Source organism: Notothenia rossii (assembly GCF_949606895.1).
Source record: "Notothenia rossii genome assembly, chromosome: 9".
NCBI classification, from domain to species: Eukaryota; Metazoa; Chordata; class Actinopteri; order Perciformes; family Nototheniidae; genus Notothenia; species Notothenia rossii.
In genome coordinates, this window is record NC_136907.1 from 78,316,805 (window position 1) to 78,329,618 (window position 12,814).

Consider the following 12,814-nt stretch of genomic DNA (forward strand, 5'->3'; position numbering starts at 1 on the left):
GTGTGCGTGCTTTCCCCCAGAGGTCATCTTATTGGGAGAGACCAACACATGGCCTGTCGCACCCAATCAGTGCGACACAGCAGAAGAAACCCGGAAACAAAAAGTCTCTTTCAGTTTGACGAAGACCAGACACCTTTTGGTGTCTGGAACGAACCTGCTCTAAACAACAAGTTTCCTTATCTTATTTCACATCTTGCAGCCAGCACACACACATCCCCTTTATGGCCCTTTGTCCCTGTGTCCATCTTCCCGCCTCAGGTTACCACACACAAGTTAAAAGTATGTTTTAAGGTATAGTTGTTATAGTTGGCTAAATATACGTAATACATGTTAATTACTTTCATATCAATAATAACGAGGAACACATTACCTATGCTCTTAAGCAGTATTAGAGATGCTTTTCAAATAGTCAAACTTCACACAGGCCTAATATAGAGAACACACTAATTTGTCCTACCGCCTTTCCATTTGTTTGAGCTATCGTTCACATCTTTACTTCAATTAAAAAGGTTTCACATTGTATATTTCCAGCTTCCTTTACACATACTGTTATTATTAATACAAAGTAATTAACCACACACATCTATTGAAAACAAGTAGATTTCCCTGATAATTGACATGCTGAAAATGCTCTCTCGTCCCTGTCATCAAAGCTACTTCCATTTCATATAGAGTAATACAACATGTTTAAGCTAATTTCTCCACAATGTTTGTAGCCATTTAGTACCCACACATGAAAGAATAAGAACAGAGGTATAGTTGAACAGTAATCATGTAGCACATATATTTACTGCAATGAAAACACACATATTTGCCCCAAGCATGTGTAACGCACACTCTTCTTTTACGAGGGAAACATTCCAGAGTCTTGGAGCTATCCCCAAATTAGGATGTCCCCTGCTCCCATCCTTCTCTAAACACAAAGACTTCACCTCAATATATTGGGGAGGGAAAATATACTTTGTCCCTTCAAATTTAACACACATGAATATATATAAGGTGACATTAAAATGAATATACCAGATTTAACTTTCCTGCCATAACACGTTACTTTAATACTTCAAATAATTCAAATAATCCTTCAGACGGTAGATACACGGATTGTTTTGAATCTGTGTACCTACCGCCCAATTGTTTTTCTTTATAGACACGTAAACGGAAGACCGTCTGAGAGGCGTTTTTGCTTTTTACCTTACTAAATGGTCAAATGGTCCTTGGAGCGAGGGGCGGGGCGAAACTCACGGAAGTGATTTCAAAACAAAAGCACTCGTTTGCTAAAATCACACTTTGAATCACTACAGTATCCTGCTGAAGGAACGGTGATTATTATAAACAAGGGGAATTTAGCGATCACAACGAAAACGGCCAAGACACATATTGAACCCAGAAAATGAATGTTACTAAGGGCTGTAAATATAATAAGCCTCTGTCTAAAATGGACAACATTGTTAGGAGATGTAAACTATAGAGCGGTTCTGCACTGCGGTCACTCAGCCATCTCTCCACTTTTCTTTCTTCAAATCAGCTGCTCTTCATTATTCCTGCTATATTTGACGAGTGATACAAATATGTGTTACCACAAGTTCTGAAGAAAACTGACTCTGTTGGACTCGGTTCTAGTTTGACTTCTACCAGAAATAAAGTACTTTTACTGTGTACTTTGTGAGTAATCCTCTGTCAAAGTCCCCTCCTTAGTACATAATGCATGTTTTTCTGCTATCTTTGATGAATGATAAAAATATATATTATATATTATATAAAAATAGCAGAGAAACATGCATTCTTGTTCTCAGGAGGGGACATTGACAAAGGAGTACTGGAACAGTACACAGTAAGTACTTCATAGTACTTGTGGGGGTAGTTTCACTAGTAGTGAGTCCAACAGGATCAATATCACGAAGAACTAATGGCAACAAAAAAGAATTCCCTCATCAAATTTTGCAGAAGTGGCTTGATTTTGTTCTCAGCAGGGGATTTTGACAGAGTATTTCTCGAAAAATACACAGTAAAAGTACTTCAAAATATTGTAAGTAGTAGGCTAACTATTACAAAGTCAAGCAGTATCAATTTCATTAAGAACTAATGGTTGTTATGCGAAGTGCGTTGCGGTGGAGATTTCATAGAACTAAGTAGTCGACAGCTTCCTTTAGCCTTCATTAGGCATATTTATTTAACGTGGTAGGAGAGATGCGGTTGTGCTGCCGCTCAGCTCTCGATCCAAACAACATCTGAACGGATAAGGTAGAGACCACATGTAGTGCAAGGTATAGTCAGTGACGTCACGTCCTGGACGCACTGCAGACAACATTGCCCTCTGCAGGACACAATGAGCAAGGGCGCACATAATTGTACAACATTTAACACCCCCACTCGATCCTAGCTTATTGTGGTACATTTTCATAACAGAATACAAACAAAAATACAATGGCACATATATGCATTTCTTGCACTTTAAGTGCCAAACAAATACTGAGCAAACGTTTTCAGTTGTAGCTTAGTGGCTGGTTTTATCATTAGGTCAGCTACCATGTTGTCAGTAGGACAATATTCCAAAGATATCCTCCCACTGTTCACAGTTTCTCGGATAAAGTGATATTTAATATCGATATGTTTGCACCTCTGCCGATTTACTGGATTTCTGGCAAGTGCAATAGCTCCTTGGTTGTCATCATAAACCTTGGTTTGCCCATATTGATACTCATCAATACCCTTGAGTAGCTGTTGTAAATACATACACTCCTGTCTGGCTGACGCTAAGGCCATGTATTCTGCCTCGCAGGTAAACAGTGCAACTGTTGGTTGTTTTCTACTCTTCCATGAAATGAGAGAGCTTCTCTCACTCAGACTGGCACAGTACCCTGTGGAGCTACGTCTGTCTGTAACCTCTGAGGCCCAGTCTGCATCACTATGGACTATTAGGCCCAGTTTACCTGCGTCATCCCTTTTAAAGCATAATCCAGGGTCTGTTGTACCCTTAAGATACCTGAACACATGCTTCACAGTGCTCCAATGCTCTTCACTTGGTTCAGCAAAATGCTGGGAAAGTTTACTGACCACAAAACTTAAATCTGGTCTAGTGCATGTAGCCAAATAGATCAGACTTCCTACTGCCTCTCTATACCTCATTGGCTCTTCCATTTTTTCAGCATTTTCTGTGTATTCCAGTTTAGACTCACATGGGGTTTCTCTGACCCTACAATCTTGCATTCCAAATCTGGAGAGGATTTTATTCACATACCTTTCCTGTGACATTGTGACTTGACCCTCTGACTGGTTAAAATCTATACCAAGAAAATTGTTTAATTTCCCCAGGTCTTTCATTTTAAACCTATCATTGAGCATCATTTTGACACTTTTCACAACCTCCTCATTGTTAGCAGCAATTATCAGATCATCAACCCATACAATCAGAATCACTTTTTCATTTTGTTTTTCCCTTGTGTATTGACAGTGATCAGCAGGATTTTGTTCAAAACCATTTTCAGTGAGATATGCATGTAACAGAGCATTCCAGTTCCTGCCTGACTGCTTTAGACCATATAGGGACTTCTGTCATTTGCATACTAACTTTTCTACAGTTTTTGACTTTTTCTCATAACCTTCAGGTTGTTCCAAATAGAGCTCACAATCAATGGGTGCATGCAGGTATGCAGTTTTCACATCCATTTGGTGTAAAACTAAATCTTCCTGCACTGCCTTTTGCATGACAACTCTAACAGTTGTCATGTCAGCTGTAGGTGAGAAAGTTTCCTCATAGTCAATGCCTTGTTTTTGGCTGTAACCTTTTGCAACAAATCTTGCCTTATACTTGTCTGACCCATCAGTATCACACTTGAGTGTATAGACCCACCTACCCCCCACTGCCTTTTTGCCTAGAGGCAACTGGGTGATCTTGAATGTGTCATTCTCTTCTAGTGACTGCATCTCGTCATTCATTGCATTGATCCACTGCCGTGACTTGGTTGACCCTATGACCTCCTGGTCATTTTGTGGTATGTCACAAACTGCTCTATAACAAGAGTCTACACATGTTACCAGTTGGTCTACTGTATCCTCAGTCTCATAATCCTGTAAGTGCATTGGCTTTCTCCTAGCTCTAGGTGGGTTCTTTCTAGTCTCACTCTCAGTACCTAGCTGTTCACATTCAGCCACAGGAACATCACCCTGAACACTTTGACCTGATGCATTTCCCATTCTTTCATCAACATTTTCCTCATTGTCAAGGACCCTGGGGTGTACCTCTCTGTCCTGACATTCAATGTGTGACCCAGGTGTCTGTGTTTCTTTCTCTTTGGCTGTCTTGTTTGTGAATTTCACCAACCTGTGTTTTTGGACCTTATCTGTGTCTGCACAGTACACAAGATAAGCTGGACTGTTCTTATCATATCCAATAAAAATGCCCTGCTCACATCTGGAATCTAACTTCCCCTTCTCTTGTGTGTAGGCAAAACACACAGATCCAAATTTCTGAAGTTTGGACATGTCTGGCTTCTTGCCTGTGAGCATCTCATAAGGTGTTTTCTTTGAGCGATTACTGTAACACCTGTTTCTTACATAGGCTGCCGTCTGTACAGCATAATTCCACAGTGTGTCTGGCAACTTACTGTCTAACAGCATACACCTGCCCATTTCATAGAGGGTTCGCCAACCTCTCTCTGCTGTGCCGTTTTGGTGAGGTGAATAGGGTGCAGATGTCTCATGTCTAATCCTATTTTTGGTTAACAGTGATTTGAATTCTCTATTAGTACATTCACCACCGTTGTCTGAACGTAAACATTTTACTTTTCCATAAGGTGCTGAGTCTGCCAAGAACCTCTCTGTGGCATGTATTGCATCACTTTTGGATTTGAGAAAATAAACAGTTATGGCACCCGAATAGTCGTCCGTAAAAGACTGTGCATATTTGTGCCCTTCTAAGCTTGGGGTTCTAATGGGACCGGCTAAATCAGTGTGGACCAGCTGTAAAGGTTATGTAGCCTTTCTGTCTGGCTCCCTATTCCTTGTCTGGGTGAATTTTCCTTTTGTACAAATTTCACACAGCTGTGCTGGCCTGACTGCACTGCCTCTTATCTCCATGCCTTTTACCACACCCAGTAACTTTTGTACATCCTCATAATTGCAATGTCCCAAAATGCCATGCCAAGTTTGCATGTCGTGGCAAACATTACATTTATCAACATTTTTCTGAACAGTTGGCAAGTAAAACAGATTACCACTTTCATGGAAGTCAAACCTGTTGTTACCACTCTTGGTGATCATGTGGCTGTCCCCCTTCTTGAAAGTGACTGTCGCTCCTCCATTTGTTGCTCTTGCCACTGAGAAGATATCGTGTGGCTATGTCGGCATATACAGTGCCTCATGCAGCTGTGCTCTCTGCTGACGTCCATCGTTGTCTAGCAGATAGATCAGCGCTGTCCCTCTGCGTTGCGCCATCCCGCTGCATTTGGTCCCATCCGCCAGCTCGATTGAATGGGTGTCGGGCTGGAATGTGTTGTCAAAGCTCTTGAACTTGGCGATATCGTTCACTATGTGGGATGTCGCTCCGGCGTCCACCATGATGCCCTTCTTCTTTACGTTGGCTGATGGCCTCTCGCTGTTTGCCTGCTTGGCCATGAAGCAATGATCCTCGTCGCCGTTGTCCTCCTCTTCTTCCTCTGCAACCTTCCTGGCTCCGTCTTCTTTTCCCTTTTTCCTGCACAGGGACTCTGTGTGTGTGTTGCTCTTGCAGTGACTGCACCACACTTTCTGGGTGCACTTGCTTCTAATGTGTCCTTTTTCTCCACACTTGTAACAAGTCACTGAAGTCAGAGTGGGTTCTCCATTCTTCCTGTGTGTCTTGGTGCCTTGTCTACTTTGCCTTGTGTTAGTCTTCATCACACTGTCCATAGATCCAGTCGTCCTCATCTTCTCAGATTCTTCATAGATCCTCAGTCTTCTCTTGAAGTCTTTAAATGTAACATCATCCTCGTTCTGTGTTACATGGACAGCCAGTGGCCTGAATGAATCTGGCAGTCCATTCAAAATGGTGGCTACAAGCAGCCCATCACTCATGTTCTCTCCTGCATCACGTAGAGCTGCAATTATTTTCTCAGCCCTTATCATGTAATCCAGGGCTATTCAACTACACATTCAGTTGGGCCATATTTTATAACTACAAAATTCAGCTGGGCCAGACATTCAGCGGCCTGTAAAAAGCGGGTAGTGACACATTTTAAACCAACAAATATTACTGCGATGAAAAACATGCAATTTTTATTCATTGTTCATCTAACAAAGGTAGGTCAAAAAGTGCATAAAAACACAACAAATTAGCATTAATTTAACAGAATCTGAAAAAAGTGCACAGTTGTAGCTTTACATTTGTTTGCTTTAGAAGTCAAATATTCAGTTTTTTTTTTTGAACCAGGCACATCACAAAGTGCATTTACTGAATACAATAATAGCAGTCTTAATAAATGCGCTCACATAAAAAAAAAACAGCTAAAGAGCTCCAATGCAACACAAAGAGGTAGTACTGTAGCAATATTTTTTCACCTTTCAAGTAATAACAAAAAAATCATACGTTTTGGTCACATTTGTCCCAGACACATTACAAAGTGCACTTAAATGAATACAGAAAGAACTGTCAAACACTTCAGTGCACAAACCCATAACAAGGGATACGTCCATACGGGTAACTATATGAATGAATACTACACTACACGTCTACTATAGTAAACTAGGTGCTTACTATCACCTCATTTGTGATTTGTCATCGCTGACTTTCTCAATGGGAGAAGGGACATTTTTTGTTTTGAACAAGAGCAGTGATTTTTGGCTCATAGGATGTCAATGCAATCCTAAGACATTTGTGAAGAGTGCTGTCAGTCAGGGAGCAGCGAGTGCTACTTTTGATTGAGTTCATGTGTGAAAAGCTTGATTCACATGTGTATGTTGATCCAAACATACTGAGCACACAGATCGCTACTTTCTGAACGTTAGGGAACTGCTGTTTTTTGACATCACTCCAAAACTTCGCTGGCCCGTTAGTGCGCTGCATGTCAATAAGTTCCAGTGTATATTTCCCCTTGTCGATGCAGGGGACCACTTCCTTTGCTCTGGTTGATACGTCCCCCTCTATTGCAACAGTAAAGGGGTCTCTGGCAAAGCCCATCATCACGTCTGTGGGCAGAGCAAGTCCATTCAATCGACCGGCAAAGTTCTCTTTCAACCTCGCAATGAAATCTGTCATCACATCCGTGATTTGTGCCGGAGATGTGATGTGTTTGGGGAGCGTCGGAAAATGCAGTATCCGACCCGTGCTCAAGTCGGTACCGAAAAGGTCCAGCTTGACTTGGATCTGCTCCACAAGATCAATTACCGTTTTGTCTCTGTTTACGCTTCAGAGTTGAGAGGGACATGTTTTAGAGTTGCTATCATAGGACCACCGTTACTAGCACCACTAGATGCACTTTCAAAAAACGTGCTGCGTTGTGGTTTGGTGGTTTCTATGCAACGCGGAGTGTTGCGTTCATGGTCTGTACTAGTGTAGGAATTTGGCTACGGGAGGCTGGGCCACTTGGGAGTTGGTTCTGGGCCGCATCCGGCCCGCGGGCCGCCAGTTGAATAGGCCTGGCCTACATAGTTGTTATGCTATACCACATTGCCCTTCACTGGATGCATAATGAGCTGCACTAAACTACATTTTAGCATTTAAAATACCTAGCTATTCTTTTGCGGTTATTTTGGTGAAAGTAACTAAAAAGTAACTAAAGTAGCGTAACTCATTACATTTCAGAGACAGTAATATTGTAATGTAACTTATTACTTTCAAAAGAGAGTAATAAGTAATATGTAATATATTACATTTTGGAAGTAACTTGCCAAACACTGCTCGTCAAATATAGCAGGAAAAATGAAGAGCAGCTGATTTGAAAAAACAAACTCGAGAGGCGGCTGAGTGACCGCAGTGCAGAACCGCTGTATAGTTTAAATCTCCTAACAATGTTGTCCATTTTAGACAGAGGCTTATTATATTTACAGCCCTTAAGAGGTCATGTTATTTATTTGAAAATGTGGTTAAAACAATTACTTGTTAAACAAGATAAATTGTATACACCATTATGTTTATATTCAATTTAGTTTGCCTCACATTTAGGAAATTCTTTGAGATTTATTAGGATATTCCTTGTCCTCGCGTCCAGGAGAGAGACTTAAAATAAGGAGACCAATGGAGTCTCTGAGAAGGTTCAAATGGGTAATTTAATTAAGTGGCGCGGTAATAAAACAAACAGAAGGTAGTAAGGAGAGAAAGGCTGCAGCCTGCTCTCGCAGTGGCCGCCGTGCAGAAGAGTCTCCACACACATTCGTCTTTCCCGCTTGCATCCCTCTTCGCTCCTCCTCTCTGGGGGCTGTGGTGACATAGGGAACTACCCCCCTCGGTCTTCTGTGTCCGATATTGCGTTAAACAGAGGATTTCGACATTTTACATTCATTGCTTACTTCCACACGCCTTTTCTCCTCCTTATCTCTTGACTTTTCATTTATTGCATTTTAACGGCTGGAATCGTGTTTTCCGTAAAACCTGAAGTCAAGCTTACTGTTGGTATGTCGGAGATCCCTTCCGGTTAACAATAAAACAGTTACAAAAATGACTATGTTTAAACTACGTTATATCATAAAACATTGATTTTGATTTCTAACAGATTATAATAATCAATTTGGGATAACATTGACATTTAACAATCTAGTGTTAATAAATAATATCATTTCCTAACTAATTCCAAGCCTTTGTGCTGGTCTATGGTTCTTATTCCTTCACTTAAGTTTATGTTTCTCTGATTTTCTACAATTAATAAAGTGATAATACTTGTCTGATGTTGACAGTCAGCGGGAGTTCTGCTACCAAGAGTTAGTGTATGTTTGAGAGCCTTTGTGACCTTACAGGTTTAGATCTATCTCTCCAACACATTTCAGAATGTAAAAAAACATGATCAAATATTCATACTATATAAATATAGTTTGTGATATGAACGTGGTATTGTGATATACATGAGAAAAGCTGTGCTAAATTAAGGTCTCTCACTGTTGAGTAACAAAGACTGTAGAACACAGCCAGGGCCTGTCCTGAGTGTGTTTGCAGACAGCAGAATTACCTCTGTTTAACAAAAATATGTCGACAAGTTTAGATTTTTTTCAAATTGAGTCTTTAGTCCAACATTTCATTTAACTATATTACAAGTTTAAGTGGGATTATAAAGTATTTTAAATCCTTTAAGAGAGAGATTACAGAGAAAAGTCGCAGATCTGTACCACTCACGGCAGCAGTCTTAGGAGGTTTAAAGCCTTCCCAATGAAAAAAACAACAATATGTAAAGCTTTATTTAGTTTCTATATGAAGATAAAGTAATCTTCTATCAATTCGATTAACCTTTGAAATTCAACTCGTTCTCAACTCTTGTGTATTTTTTACAGTTTTAACTGAAGAGAAAACACAAAGTGGCACCGTTTTTCTGCAGCTCCTGCGTGAGCCACACTGAGTTGAGTCTCTACGGTTCTCATGGTGTGTTCAAGTTCCTCTCTTCGCTGGGATTTCTGTCCCCGTCTCATCAGACCAGAGAATGCTCCTGACAGCATCATGGCAACAGAAGAAGCTCCCACTAAAGTCGCCGCCGCTGCCGCCCCGGCAGAGGCACCAGCTAAGTCCCCGAAGAAGAAGGCAGTCAAGCCGACTAAGAAGGTCGGTCCTGGAGCCGCTGAGCTCATCTTGAAGGCGGTCACCGCCTCCAAGGACCGTAAAGGGATCTCTTACATCGCTTTGAAGAAGGCGCTGGCCGCTCAGGGCTACGAACACACCGCTCACATTAAACGCACCGTGAAGAGGTTACTCGAGAATGGTTCACTTGTGCAGGCCAAGGGAATCGGAGCTACCGGCTCCTTCAAGGCAGCCGAGAAGCCCAAGAAGGTAGCGAAGAAGCCCGCAGCCAAAGCCAAGAAGCCGGCAGCAGCACCGGCGAAGAAATCTACCGCTAAGAAGCCAGCAGCCAAGAAGGCAGTAACACCCAAGAAGGCGAAGAAGCCTGCTACTGCTGCCAAGAAAACCCCCGTGAAGAAGATCACTAAGAGCCCGAAGAAGAAGGTGGCCAAGAAGGCAGCACCCAAGAAGGCAACGACCCCCAAGAAAGCTGTGAAGAAGGTGGTTAAACCAGCTGCCAAAGCAGCGAAGAAGGCACCAGCCAAGAGAGCAGCGAAGAAGTAAACAGATCATCTACTTCACCTACAAAAGGCTCTTTTAAGAGCCACCCACATACACCAAAAGAGCACTCTCTTTTATAATATTTAATGTAGCATAAATGCAACTTATTGAACAAAACATAAATGTGTTGTGTACATAACTTCACATGACGTAATATATGTTTCCATGTTATATTATAATATTCCATGTTGTGCTTTCATCCCACATGAAATTTACCTCAATATTATCTGAAGGGCATAGTACTACAAGTACCTGAACTGCATAACATTTACATTAGTTTGCTTTATTTAACAACACAATCTACATATAAACATACGATTTCCACACTTATTTTTAGTTGATTTGGACAAAAGCATAAGTTATATGTTATGTAATACAAAGTATATTAGTAACTATTATAGACATTTCCATAAAAATGGGTTATAATGCACAAATACTATGAAATCGACCATAGTGTTTTCATACGTGACTACTAGTTTTAAGTGTTACTGTATATTCCTCACAATCAGTGTAACTACTAAATAAGGTCTTGTTTAAATTATATATAGCAGGTTAATAAATAGTTACATTAAAGTTCAGCCAGTAGAAAAGCAGGACCAATATCAACGTTTCATTTATTAATGAAATAAAAGTGAATAAATAATAAATGAAACTTGACCTTATTAATCAAAATGTATTTTGGGTTAATTTTATATTCAAATGAAGTCAACGAATAATGGATAACGGAAATGTATATACACTTATATACTAATAAAGGGCTGGCTTATCTAAAGCCAGTTGAGTAGCACTTTAAATGTTTGGCTCTATGAAACCCGATGTACTTATATGATTCTGTTTTCTTCAAGGTTGTATCTTCCTGGTCGAATGCACTTATTGTAAGTCGCTTTGGATAAAAGCGTCAGCTAAATCTATAACAATAATGTAGTCAAGCAGAAAATAGTAGTGCTATAAACAGTATTTAAAGAATATAATTCAAACATGAATAATTATGTTTTGTATATTTTATTAAGTGAGTTTTTAATCCTAAATATTTTGTTTTTATTGAATGTAAATACAATTATTATAATTGCTGTTATATAACTATACTATTCTGCCACTGTTTCTAATTTTGGCTCTTGTACTTAGTGTTTGAGTTTTAAATAAAGTTCAGAAAAGTTTTTGTCTATAAAATACAGTTTAGTTTAAACAATATTATTTAAGATGTTAATATTTACATGCTTATCTAATCTTGAACTAGTGCTGTATAATAGTTTGTGCCATGTATGTTTTAGAGCTACTAAACTAACTCCTAACGGTATAAAGAATGGTCACATTAAAGAACTGCTAATTGGCTAAAATATATTAACTTCATTAATATATGTACTAGATGTACCTAATTTCTTAAAATGCTAATACAAAATAAATAAAGAACTGTTAGAAAGACAAATGTGTTAATATTTATTCCACTACAATAGAGCCACTATTTTCGGTCTGCTCCAAACATTAGTTGGTGAACAATGACATCTGGTGGATAAAGGCTGGAACTAAATATAACTTGTTATTCATTTCAATGTGCGTGTGGGCAAAAGATACCATCGATTGCTGAAATGCTACGGTACGCTATTGATCGGTGAAAAGCAGACACCTCCCAATAAATAATACTGATATAGTGTAAACTGAGTTAAACACTAATAATGGGTCCAACAAACGTTGTGGCTTTATTGATGTGGACTGACTGACATAAGGCTTTACTTTAAAGAGGCTACAACCTGCAATACAGACGATATCATTAATAGTAATTCAGGGTTATGTTTCAAGTGTATATTTCTCTATGATGTGGGTGTTTTAAAATTGAGGGACTTAGTGTGATATACGACATGTTGTATGTTGTACACCTCAATACATACAGTGCAAAGGAGGAGATTACGGTTCTGTGCCTTTAAGTAGTTGTGTAGTGAAGAGAGAAATATTCTTTAGTTGAAAGTGTGTGGCTCTTAAAAGAGCCTTTGTTGTTTGTTCAAGCGGGATCAGGGTATTCACTTCTTGGCAGCCTTCTCGGTCTTCTTGGGCAGCAGCACAGCCTGGATGTTGGGCAGCACGCCTCCCTGAGCGATGGTCACCCCTCCCAGCAGCTTGTTCAGCTCCTCGTCGTTGCGGACAGCGAGCTGCAGATGGCGGGGGATGATGCGGGTCTTCTTGTTGTCCCGGGCGGCGTTTCCAGCCAGCTCCAGGATCTCAGCGGTCAGGTACTCCAGCACAGCGGCCAGGTACACCGGGGCTCCTGCACCGACACGATGGGCGTAGTTACCCTTCCTCAGATGCCTGTGGACACGGCCAACGGGGAACTGGAGCCCGGCACGGGATGAGCGAGTCTTGGCCTTCGCCCTGGCCTTTCCTCCGGTTTTGCCTCTTCCTGACATTTCGTGTTAGTTTCTTGATCGAGCGTCGAAAAGAGAATGCCGCATCGTCACCAAAGCGGCGACTATATACGTCATTGCCGCTCTCTGATTGGTTACAGGTGATCGTATCTTCAATCGACCAATCAGAAAAGAGTCAAGTTCCTTGTTTTACTATAGGATTTCCGTTGAAAACTGCTACTTC

At 40.5% G+C, this 12,814-nt stretch overlaps 2 protein-coding genes across 2 annotated transcripts; one reads left to right on the forward strand and one right to left on the reverse strand.

Annotated features, from left to right (window-relative positions):
- Positions 1 to 9,371: 9,371 nt before the first annotated feature.
- On the forward strand, positions 9,372 to 10,321 carry LOC307020650 (histone H1.01-like). The gene has a single exon (XM_079652177.1). The coding sequence runs from the start codon at positions 9,539 to 9,541 to the stop codon at positions 10,235 to 10,237; it is 699 nt and encodes a 232-aa protein (XP_079508303.1). The 5' UTR covers positions 9,372 to 9,538; the 3' UTR covers positions 10,238 to 10,321.
- Positions 10,322 to 11,950: 1,629 nt separating this feature from the next.
- On the reverse strand, positions 11,951 to 12,650 carry LOC307020663 (histone H2A). The gene has a single exon (XM_079652190.1). The coding sequence runs from the start codon at positions 12,631 to 12,633 to the stop codon at positions 12,250 to 12,252; it is 384 nt and encodes a 127-aa protein (XP_079508316.1). The 5' UTR covers positions 12,634 to 12,650; the 3' UTR covers positions 11,951 to 12,249.
- Between the last annotated feature and the right edge of the window lie 164 nt (positions 12,651 to 12,814).